Source organism: Electrophorus electricus, chromosome 6, assembly GCF_041902795.1.
Source record: "Electrophorus electricus isolate QZ-2024a chromosome 6, ASM4190279v1, whole genome shotgun sequence".
Lineage (NCBI taxonomy): Eukaryota > Metazoa > Chordata > Actinopteri > Gymnotiformes > Gymnotidae > Electrophorus > Electrophorus electricus.
Window position 1 is genome coordinate 26,234,385 of NC_137502.1, and position 12,671 is coordinate 26,247,055.

The window sequence follows — 12,671 nt, forward strand, 5'->3', positions numbered from 1 at the left end:
TGTTCAGTACTGTTCTGTCGGTTCAGTTACTGTTCTGCTGTACAGAAATGACATTCGACTCCATCGGTTTTTTTGTCCTCACAGTTTCATTTGAAAAGGTTCGCAGATATGCGAAACTCCCAGAGAATATGACGGAGATGGCAGCACTGGAGCTGAACTGAGACGCACGATGACAAAGTCTTCGCCCTGCAGCAGGATCAGGTAGCAGACATGCAGCCTCTCTTTGCAAGCCTGCCCTAACTGGGGCCCCCGTCACACACCTGGTCCGGGCTACGCTCGGTCCAGCCCCCCAGAGAGCCGTTTAGAAGAGCTGGACAGAACCCAGAGTACGCTCGGTTTATGTATTTTCCTAAAATCAAATTGATTTGCTTCGGTGCAGGCCTCTGTGGGGATTGCGGTCTGCTACGAACAAGACGTTCCAAGGGGTCATGTGCACAGCATATGTGTGTGTGTGCACGCAAGTGCCAGTATTTGTACAGCATAAGTGTGTGACGATACTCAAATAAACAGTGGTGACTGTGTGTGTGTGTGTGTGGCTTACGTGCACGTGTGTGTGTTTTGGGGGGGGGGGGGGGGTTTCGTCAGGAATGCGCAGGCACCTGAGCCGCATTCTGTTAATTCATAACCAGGACAGAAAAACAAGGACATGAAAATTAAGTGGTGGGGGGAGGGGGGCAGACTGAGAGGAAGCACACACCCACTCTGCACACCAAACAAGAACCCAACATGTCTGAGTACATCAAAGCACCACGGGGATCATATCATGACCGGGCAATAAACCTTCGATCTCCTCCCCTGGCATTCCACCTGCCTGTCAGGCTAAGCATGACACTGACAAGAAACAGAACAGAACCTCGATCCCAAACAAACATGCAGCACTCCCTACAATCAGTAACTATATACATACATATACACACCAGAACATGGACTCCAACACAGGGATCACAGGGAACTATAGACAGAACATGGGAGGACAACATGGCTGGGAACCAGTGAATGCTTACATAAAGATCCAGATACACACAGCACACAAGATTACTAACTATAGATATCCAGGCAAGGAATGCACAGGCAAGAGACCACCAAACAAAACAAACTGTGTGCTAAGGCAAACCACACAAAGCTAGGCTTAGAGCTAGGGTTAGGGTTGGGGTTGGGGTTGGGGTTGGGGTTGGGGTTGGGGTTGGGGTTAGGGTTGGGGTTGGGGTTGGGGTTAGGGTTGGGGTTGGGGTTAGGGTTGGGGTTGGGGTTGGGGTTGGGGTTGGGTGAGCCGCCGTCTTCTTCCAGCAGGGTCCTTGTATAGGCCACAGCTGTCACTTAAGGACCAGGGCGGAGCCAGTTAGGAGGGAGGCAGAGAGATTCAAATGTTGATCTGGACCCCAGCAACCAGGAGCATAACAATCACCAAAATCACCTTTCACAGTCTGAGTTGGTGTGGTCAAAGAAAAAAGTCATCGTACAATCCTGCCTTGAGAGGATGAGAGAAAAACAAGAGAAAAAAACAGAGAGACAGTGAATGAGCGTGTGAGGGGGGTGGGAAGCTCGAGAGACAGAATGACTGAAATAGAAAGAGAAAGAAGAGAGATATAATGAGAGAACTGGGAGAGGCAGATCAGCACATAAACGTTTCCTAGCAACACCTTTGCAGCCGGTGAACTTTGACCTGCCCTGGCACTAAAATGCATTTTAAAATGCAGCTACACCTCTGTTCCACATGACAGAGACTTCTGGGAAACCAGAACCAAACTGGAACCAAGAATCACGACCAGGGCTGAGCTAATTCCCCCAAGGTATTCTGGGAAAAAGCCACACATGTAGAGGAATCCCATTACTGAGACATCAATCAGATAAGACAAAATTCTGCTTGGTACAGAAAATCTGGGTAGGTGATGGAGAACTCGGGCCATGACAACTCCACCCACCCCAAACACATCCACCGCTTACATCAAGGCACACTGGCCCACGTTACAGGCATCTGTGCCATCTGTCTTTGATCCTGTCTACACCTCCACGGTTTAAACATAACAAACTAAACACTGTATTCTCCCCGCCACTGTTTGTTGCTGTGTGTGTGTGTGTGTGTGTGTGTGTGTGTGTGTGTGTGTGTGTGTGTGTGTGTGTGTGCATGCGTGAGAGAGAGAGGTAACCACACCTGCACTGCATTATGAAAGCGGTTTCCTGAACTTAAAAAACCCAAATCAAGTCTTCTGCCAAAACATACAGTGGCCACACACACATGAATGTACGCACACACACACACCTTTCTCTCGCTCTGTGTCTCTCAGAAGCTTTGTGAATATTCCAGCCTAAGTTAGTTTGGAACGGGACACCAAATGGAAAAACAGCTTAAAGTCTCCCTCCACTCCTGATCCAAACGAGATTTCATCATTCCCTAAACAGGAGCAGGCCCATATCTTGGACTCTGCCTCAGATTTCTCCCCCCATGGGACAAATCTTCTAGCCAGGGAGATGGCACAATGCCCTGATATTTCCCAGCGGATATGCACATCCTCCTGTATCGCTCTCTCTCTCTCTCTCTCTCTCTCTCTCTCTCTCTCTCTTTCGCTCTTTGCCTTTGCTGAAGAGAAAACACTTTCAAGCGTATTAAATCTCGTTCTTTCGGATGCTGATTATGGCTACAACAGCTGTGCGACTGGCCAGAACAACATTCCTCAAAGCGCTGGCATTCCATCCTTCTACATTACAGTGGAGGGATGGGTTTAGCTTCTATGAGTATAGGTGTGCTCAAACTGGAAAGAAACATGGCATAGTGCAAAGAAAAAAAAACATAAATGTCCCATCACTGGTCATTTTTCAGTGCAGTACAGCAATTGTATGCTAAAGGGTGTGTGTGTGTGTGTGTGTGTGTGTGTGTGTGTGTGTGTGTGTGTGTGTGTGTGTGTGTGTGTGTGTGTGTGTGTGTGTGTATGGGGCAGGCTGGAATGCCATCCAGTGTGGCTGTTCCTTGTTTTGTGTGGTTTGGTGTGATTATCGTGTGGTTATGTTTGGTTGCTGTGAATGTGTGTTAAGTGTGTGTGTGCCTGTGTGTGCCCGCATGCGCCCGTGCGTGACTCACCACACTCAGCTGGCTCCACGAGGTGCGGATGGGTTTGTACTGCACCACGATGTCCTCGTTCGGCTTGGAGTCTCTGGACTCCACGTCCTCGTCAGAGTCGTCGTGCAGTGCCTTCTCCTGGTAGTTCTGATACAGAACCTCATCCTCTACATCACCACACGGACAGACACACACACACACACACACACACACACACATTAAAGCTCAGATACACATGCTGCTGTCTAGTTGGGGCTTATGTCCCTTACAGGCTCTTAGTTAAACGTTTGTCCCATTTATCAAGCTGATATGATGTTAACGGGAAGTTCTGTTTGGATGTGAGGATTTCATAAGTAGCTCCATGGAGGAGGCAAATTAAACTGTCCAGTGCCTGCACGTCTTGACCCGTGTGTCCGTGTCGCGCCAACGACATGATCTATCAGCCAAAATACTGCAAGTATAAACTCTACTGGCTACTGGTCACCAAGAGGTCAGCAGGGGGAGTCTGGCTACTGTCAGCCTGCAGACAGCCATTGCCTGCCGAGCGGGGCCGGAGACCAGGCCCCGTCCTGACCTCGGCGTTACGTATGCGCCACGCTTATCGCTTCTCTGGAATCGAAGCACGTGAAACGTGACCGTTTCATTTTCAGTTCAGAACGGCATTTGAGGGCGTCTAAGGAGGAGTGGCCCTAGCCTGTCAGGTTCAAAGAATGGATAAGGGACTGTCACCATACACAGAACCCGACCTGAACCCAGGACCCATAAAGCCTGACAATATCAGAAGGCTTTGAACGACTAGCCAATGAGTTCGGAGGCCAGCGGGGACGCCACCTGCTACGGCCGACGCGACCCCACTGTCAGACCAGAGCACCGCCGGCTGCCGTCTGCGTGTAAGACAAGAGAGAAGACCAGCTCCTACCCTCGCTGTCAAACGTCCTCTGGCTGGGCAGGCCCTTCTTCTTCTGCTCTCCGCTCTGTGGAAAAACATCGGCGAGTGATTAGTTTGGTCTGTCCTTATAAACCAGGCTGCTGTGACGAACGGTGGTGTCTAAGGGACACTTGAACCGGACAATGAACAGCAAAACAAGTCTAGTGTTCAGGAGCTGTTACTGACTCTTTCAGAGTGACCCCTAGTGACCCCGAAGAGGTTCAGAAACATTACCATGGCATAAGCATGCACAGGGCACTGCGTTTGCCGTGCTCAAACACTTTGAAATTAATTATAACAAACATGTTGGACATAAGCAAGGATTGGAACTGATTAAAGGGCAAATACATTAACAACCTTTGAGTAAAGATGTTCATTATTTACTGATGTAAAAGCAGACATGTGAAAGACATCTGCTATTATACATCTCCACATTATAGATCATCTCCACAGTGAAAAGGTTACATAACTTGAGAGAAGCAGCTACACGAATTCCCAGCCATCCAATCACAGCGCTTCCTGTCCTCTGTCTGAGACACAGTCTCCTACGGCTTCTAGCTCAGCTGACGTTTACCTGCCTTGTCAAACTCTGAATGATGGGCATTTAGTGCACATGGCCTATTTACACCTGCTCGGAACCTTTGACCTCAGTGACCTCTACGACCTCGATGACCATCGAGGCAACTTTAGCTCTGCCAGTATGTGCATGACGGAGCTAATCTGAGGATGGCGACATGCTAAAAGCAATGTCCTTGGGTTCCCTGTTGGACGAGTGACTGCAACCTTGTAAGGACCTTCACAGAGAACGTTTCACACTGATCCATACCTGCCGTAAGCGTACCGTACTTTCTTCACCCATTATATTATTATATTTTACCCTTGTGTATAATAGCCATAAGCCTGAATTGAACAGAATGTTTCATCACAGCAAAAATAACGCTGAGATATGAAATATCACTAAACAAAACCGACATCCTCAGCGCTCCAGCAAACAGCCCGTCTTGTGTCATTACCACGATGATGGCAGTAGGTTCCCGTCTCACATAAATTGTGAGGTTTACAAGCCTGGAGCGAACGCCTGCAGACCGGATGCACCTAACAGCTGGGTGGTCCACAGAGCTTACTGGCATGTAACACCACACCTTGCTGATACACCGTCATGCTGGAGCATGACAACATCCTGAACCCAGGAGATGAAGGGTGCCTGTCTGTCAGCACATGGAACTCTGTCATGTTGCGTCCTGTTTCTGTAACTGCGGTGTGATATCTGGCAGGGTTAGTCTTTCATCGAGCTCTAACAGAAGAGGAAGGAGACAGCCGTTTTCCCTTCATGCAGGATACAGGTCCCTGTGTGAGAACGGACTACCGAGAAATCCACACCAGAGCACTGAACTGTGTCTGATGGCACAGACTGCAGCAAAAAATAAACAATACATAATTGCAAAAGAAGGTTTCCCTTTAACCTAATGAGTTGGACATTTGTGTGTTTGCTGTAGTGACTGTTCTCCTGCTAGCCTGCCTTGTGTTCGAAGCCAAACACTTACTTTGCTCTTGGCTGTCCGCGGGCTGCCTGGTGCCTCCTTGGGCACAGCTACGCCTTTCAGGGTGGGCGGAGGCAGATGGAGGCCCCTCAGGTCGTTGTCGGAGACGGCCAGGTCGACGCCGCTGACCACGGCGCGTCGGTAAGACGTGGATCGCAGGCCTCGCTGAATCAGAGTGGGGCTGGTGTCGCTGTCCTCGTCGAAGGAGGGGACGTCCACCATGCTGCGGGCGCGTATGGCGCGGCCGACGAGGCCCCGGCGGTCGGGCCCCCTGCAGGGGCGCGTCTCAGAGGCCAGGCCGTAAGGGATGATCTGGCGGGCACCCATCCTCTGCGCCGTGGGGCTGTGGGTGCTGAGGACCACAGCGGGTGCGGCCAGCCCGCCCTCCGGGCCCTGGGAGGAGCAAGCGGACAGGCGGAGGGGAGGAGTCTCAGCCTCGGATGGGCAGGGGCCGCACGGGGTAGCCAGCTGGAACGGGGTGCTGGGGGTGGAGGACGACGTGCTGCTGGTTGAGAGACTGGAGGCGGAGCCGGGAGAGGACGGTGGGTGGGGACAGGCGGGTGAACCTCGCACCTCTGACGGAGAACGTGGCATGGGGGAACCTTGCGAAGAAGACGTCAAATCAGTCAGCGACGTGCTTCCGAAGACGATCCGGTCCCTCTGAGAGGTGAGGGTCAACTGGCCAGACTGGCGCTTTAGGGGATGGCTCACTTTCATGTCCCGCCAAACACTCAAGCCGTTTTCCGCGGTCTTTGAGGACAGGGGCGGAGTTTTAGGTGGCCGATTGTCCACCGTGTCCTTCCCACCCAATGAGCCGAACTTGACCAGAGAGAAGCGTCCGTTAGACGAATGCCCGATGCTGATGCTCCTGACCACACGGGCTTTGCGAGGGGGTTTGTTCAAAACATGCTTCAGCACCGTAGTTCCCGCTGGAGGCGTGCACGTCTTCTCGGCGGGCTGCCCAGGAGCAAAGGCGCACTTATCTTCAACTGGAAAATCCGTCATCAGAACCCCGTCGATCTGGTAACTGAGAGGTCTGGGCTTGGGCTTCATGTTTCCGCTCGCGAGCTTCTGGTCCGGCGTGCGCCACAGCGGAGCAATGTTGTTGTTAGACAGATCTACGTCGTTACCCAAATCCATAGCGAATTCGCGCCACTCGTCAGGAACAGCAACCTAATGATTGCGCAAACATTACCTGCCCGTTATAGGCTGACCTTTGCCTGAACTGAAATCAGGACAACATCTACTTAGCTTTGGCTCCTGGAAGTTAAATACTAAGTAATGAACTGTTTGCTCCACACTACGCGCGGACAGTTTTGCAGTTCGCGTGTTCAGTGATCAGAAGGCGTGCGGAAAGTTTATCCAAGAGAAAACAGTGTAAGAAGTTTGCAGTGCCACTAGTTATAGCTGTACGGTGCGCATAAAAGGCTAAGTGAAACTAAGTGCATTTTAAGTGTCAAACAACAGAAAAAAACCTAAGTAGCAATAGTGAAATCTGACTGTTACACTGTAAACAGTAACAGAATGTCCAACTATAAACTACTGCCCTTTGCACATTTTTATAAGCTTTTTAAAAAGATGCGAAAAGCTCACCTTTAACTGCACTTTTTACGCACAACTACGAAACCTTCCCTCCAATCCTGCATTAGCGTCCGACCACAATGTACGTAACCGCCATCTGTGAACCTGAACGCAGAAGGAATTCCAAATTCACGAGTATGCACTCCGTTCACGCCGCATCCTCAGGAGCGGTTGCTGCGCTGCACGGGACGGGACGGGACGGGCCCCGCACCGCGAGGGACCTGCGACCGGGCCGGAATGAAGCAACCCCGCACGACACGAGCCAAAGAGCGTCCCAAGTTCAGGTGACGTCACGCATCACGAGCGTCCAGGTGAAGGGCTGAGCGGTGGCTTATAACGCACGCCTGAACTGGAAGGAAAATGAAATCTATCACAAGAAGCGCCTCTGTGTAGACTGCATTTCGATGCGCCCAGGACACAAACAGGGTAGGTGCTGAAAACTTTGTTGTCCTAGGAATTAAATGATACGCTTTGTAATTCGATGGCTACAAGAAAACTCTGCTGCCATCTGGTGGTAGAAAGAGCAACAGCGCGGGACAGACCTACTCCTGAAGTGCACCCGCTGTCACGTGCTCAAAGTGCTCTCCAAAGACAGAAGTGCTGAGCTGGGACCTCAGGTGGGAATAGCAGTACGTAATGTTCCCACGTATTTATCTGTTTATTAAATACTGATTTATAAGTATTTTTGTTTTATGAACACGTTGTTGCAGGTATTGAATGTATTTTACTTATTTCATGTTTTTTTTAATAAAAGATCCCACTGAACGCGCTGAGATTTAGGAATGATGACAAAAATTTGTGAAACTTCAGGGGGTAAAAAAACCGTTTACTTTTGAAATACCAGATTGACTACAGTTATATTCAGCGGCTCCAAAGGAACCCATGTACCTGCACAAATCTACCACTGAGCGGCGCTAAAACCTTGTCTAAAGAGGATCTAGTGCGCGTTCCCGAAAGAAAAAAAATCGCCAATTAAAATATTATCTCAACAGAACACTTAAGATTGAACAGCACGAAACATTATTTCATCTGACAGAATGCTATTGTAGCCTAACGAATTAATAATATGGCTACAGGCATTCAAAACCGTCATCACCCTTTTTTGAGCTGAGCTGAGGTAAACCGAGGTGCAGTTTCTCTCCTGGTCTCTCATCTCCAGTAAGAGGGCCCTGGAGCAAACAGATCCTTAGTGCCTTCAGTTCCCAGAAACAGCCCAAGATGGGAATGCTTTGAACATAACCTGAGCCCTATGCACCCTTTCATGTGTTTGTGAGTGAGTGTGTGTGTGTGTGTGTGTGTGTGTGTGTGTGTGTGTGTGTGTTTCCAAGACCACATGCCTGAGGGAAAATACAAGTACTGGACACACACAGGCCTCTTCCATCAAGTTCTTCCATGTCTCTCTCCACAGTGGATCTGCTCCGGGGCTCCTGCCTCCCTCAGCACAGGTGCTTCTCCTACAGCAGCCTGGAGGCCCTCTGAATAGAGAGCACCCACAGAGCAGCACCCACAGAGCAGCACCCACAGAGCAGCACCCACAGAGCAGCATCCACAGAGCAGCACCCACAGAGCAGCACCCACAGAGCAGCATCCACAGAGCAGCACCCACAGAGCAGCATCCACAGAGCAGCACCCACAGAGCAGCACCCACAGAGCAGCATCCACAGAGCAGCATCCACAGAGCAGCACCCACAGAGCAGCATCCACAGAGCAGCATCCACAGAACAGCACCCACAGAGCAGCATCCACAGAGCAGCACCCACAGAGCAGCACCCACAGAACAGCACCCACAGAACAACATCCACCGAGCGACACCCAAAGAATGACACCCAGAGAGCGACACCCATAGAACGACACTCACAGAGCAACACTAACAGAGCAACACCCACAGAGGGACACCCATAGAACAACACTCACAGAGCAACACTAACAGAGCAACACCCACAGAGCAACACTCACAGAACGACACTCACAGAGTGGCAGCCGTATGGGAGTCAGGGAAGGTGGGTGCGAGCCGTACTGGTGGTGAGTCATGAGCATTAAAGCAAGGCCTGACGCCGTGGTGCTCCACTGCTGCGTCTCTCACTTAAATGCGTGCGTGGGCGGCCCGTCTGCATGAGGGGATGCAAATAAGTTGGCGAAGTTCAGCGTGCGCGATGCTCTTTTGTGTCTGGCACAAAACCCCATCAGGATTCGAAGAGTTATCACAGATCATTCTGTTTCTTCTTCCACTCTGATTGTTTTTGGCTTTTAGAATATTAAGAGAAACTCAATGCTCCACAAACTTATTACAGTTAAGTAAAGATTTCATGACAATGCTTTATTATAGCATGTACTCCAGCGCCTTTCTCTCTCTCTCACACCCACACAAACACACACAAACACACACACACACACACAAACACACACGCACACACAAACACACACAAACACACACACACACACACACACACACACACACACACACACACCACACACACACACACACACACAAACACACACGCACCCAGACACACACAAACACACACACACACAAACACACACAGACACACACACACACACACACACACACGCACCCAGACACACACAAACACACACACACAAACACACACGCACCCATACACACACACACACACACACACACACAGACACACACACACACACACATGCACCCAGACACACACAAACACACACACACACACACAAACACACACGCACCCATACACACACACACACACACACATTGTGTGATTCCTCTACCTCCTCATTTATGGCCTTTATGGTTGTTATAAAAATGAGTATTAAAACAGTGAAAATGGACGTTATTTTTAGATACTCTTGCCATGCAAAGGAAGGACAAAGGTGAAAGGGTAGGCAGACTGAGAACAGACAGGCAGAGAGAGACAGGCAGAGAGAGACAGGTGGTGAGAGAGACAGGTGGTGAGAGAGAGAGGCAGGCAGAGAGAGACAGGCAGAGAGAGACAGGTGGTGAGGGAGACAGGCAGAGAGAGACAGGTGGTGAGAGAGACAGGCAGAGAGAGACAGGCAGAGAGAGACAGGCAGAGAGACAGGTGGTGAGGGAGACAGGCAGAGAGAGACAGGCAGAGAGAGAGGCAGGCAGAGAGAGACAGGTGGTGAGAGAGACAGGTGGTGAGGGAGACAGGCAGAGAGAGACAGGTGGTGAGAGAGACAGGCAGAGAGAGACAGGTGGTGAGAGACAGGTGGTGAGAGACAGGTGGTGAGAGAGGCAGGTGGTGAGGGAGACAGGTGGTGAGAGAGACAGGCAGAGAGAGACAGGTGGTGAGAGACAGGTGGTGAGGGAGACAGGTGGTGAGAGAGACAGGTGGTGAGGGAGACAGGCAGAGAGAGACAGGTGGTGAGAGACAGGTGGTGAGAGAGACAGGTGGTGAGGGAGACAGGTGGTGAGAGAGAGGTGGTGAGGGAGACAGGTGGTGAGGGAGACAGGCAGAGAGACAGGTGGTGAGAGAGACAGGTGGTAAGGGAGACAGGCAGAGAGAGACAGGTGGTGAGAGAGACAGGTGGTGAGAGAGACAGGTGGTGAGGGAGACAGGCAGAGAGAGACAGGTGGTGAGAGAGACAGGTGGTGAGGGAGACAGGCAGAGAGAGACAGGTGGTGAGAGAGACAGGTGGTGAGGGAGACAGGTGGTGAGAGAGACAGGTGGTGAGGGAGACAGGCAGAGAGAGACAGGCGGTGAGAGAGACAGGCAGAGAGAGACAGGTGGTGAGAGAGACAGGTGGTGAGGGAGACAGGTGGTGAGAGAGACAGGTGGTGAGAGAGACAGGCAGATAGAGACAGGTGGTGAGAGAGACAGGTGGTGAGGGAGACAGGCAGAGAGAGACAGGTGGTGAGAGAGACAGGCAGAGAGAGACAGGTGGTGAGAGACAGGCAGAGAGAGATAGGTGGTGAGAGAGACAGGTGGTGAGGGAGACAGGCAGAGAGAGACAGGTGGTGAGGAAGACAGGCAGTGAGAGAGAGGCAGGCAAAGAAACAAGTGATGAGCGAGGTCGGGCAAGAGCAGAGCCGTTGGTTGTAAGTCTTTCTCTTTCTTATTAAAACCCCTAAGATCAATACAATTTAACAGTGTTTGTATTGAATACAGAACCTCAATGGTGTCCCATATGATTCAATTCATCAGCTAAGCACCAAGGCCTGTGTTTTCTTAATCAGGTGTGTGAGGGTGAGCTGTGTAGATCAGGAAGGCAGGTGTTTACTCTAACACTCCCCCGTTTGCTCAACCTGAGGATAGAATGAGCTCACTTCTTTGGCACCATTGTTTGTGGGTTTTACATTAAGCCCTGGCTGTCCAAATCCCAACCAGTAAATATGGAAGAACCGTGCCAGTGAGCACTTCTTTATGTTGGTGGAGGTTGGAGAGTAGTGCACGTTCGACCACATACGTTTACATTTTCAGCATTTAACAGACGCTCCTGTCCCGAGTGACTTACAGCAGTGCTTTGTTGTCTCAGTGGAAGAAATCCTTACGATGGTATATGAGGCCAGAGTGGAAGGATAGCATTAGCCCTGTCAGAGAGATTACACACAAGGAAATACATACAATATATGTTTGTTTTTTTACAAAACCACCAGACAGAGGAATCCCCCTTCAGCCAATCAGAGCACAAAACCAACAGTTTTGGAGGTCTCACATGGTTGGAGCAAAGTTGCATTATCCTGTATGTCTCCAGCATGTCTCCATGTACGGGGCCCAGTCCAAAGGTGGTGGTCCCCACCGTTCCACGCCAGCCTGATTCCATCCTTCATCTAATCAGCTTCTCAGGAAGTCTATCATGGACCACACTGGAAAGATCGTGGTGGTTTAGCATTAGAGCGAAACACTGGAATTGTTCCCATGGTTGGACCGTGCACCAGAGCGTGAAAGTCCTTCTGCACAACTATGGCGGGGAACACTGCAGTCCTCACGATCGCCCTGCCTGTACAGCTCTACTGACTTTAGAATGTGTGTGTGTATGGTCTGTGTGTGTATGCTGATTCAGACACGCATGAGAACTTGCTGTGGACAAACGCTTGTTTAAGAATAACTATTGCACACTGAACTAAGTGTGGTTACATGGACCAGACGATCCGAAGTGAAGCCACTCCAGGGAAAACCGGACACACTGCTGTTTTCTCATTTCTCAGTGAGTCTCCAGTGACTGGAGTGATATGATTTTCACACACCCACTCCCTGCACCAGAAAGCATACACACACACACACACACACACACACACACACGCACACACACACACACACACACACACACACACACACACACACACACTCAAGCATGCTTCCAGGTGACTATTAAAGAAAGTCTTTATCATGGTGACGTGCAGATGATTACCGTACCTGCGTTATCACGGTATGTTCTGCAGCTCAAAGTTCTTCCAGTTGCTGTGGTGTAAATTGACCTGCTGTTAGTTACGAACCAGCAGAGTTTGTCGTCATGGGGCAATAGAGGTTGATTATGTGTATTTGACTTGGATGCGAGTGCTTTGCTGCAATAACCAGTTTAACCCCTGATGACACACATGGAGATCTGAGCGGTG

At 50.4% G+C, this 12,671-nt stretch overlaps 1 protein-coding gene across 4 annotated transcripts in view; it reads right to left on the bottom strand.

The window, feature by feature from the left end:
• The window catches only part of LOC113589485 (rho guanine nucleotide exchange factor 26), a 32,196-nt gene extending 24,735 nt beyond the window's left edge, over window positions 1–7,461 (bottom strand). For 2 of the 4 annotated variants that reach the window (XM_081716127.1, XM_027029171.3), the window contains exons 1-3: window positions 5,528–7,453; window positions 3,975–4,029; window positions 3,077–3,222 (exon numbers count right to left, since the gene is read on the bottom strand). In XM_081716127.1, coding sequence (XP_081572253.1) covers window positions 3,077–3,222; window positions 3,975–4,029; window positions 5,528–6,664 — 1,338 coding nt within the window. In that variant the 5' untranslated portion in view covers window positions 6,665–7,453. Of the gene's footprint in view, window positions 1–3,076; window positions 3,223–3,974; window positions 4,030–5,527 lie in introns of all 4 variants that reach the window. The other 2 variants (XM_027029170.3, XM_081716128.1) reach the window with 2 other exon arrangements.
• Between the last annotated feature and the right edge of the window lie 5,210 nt (window positions 7,462–12,671).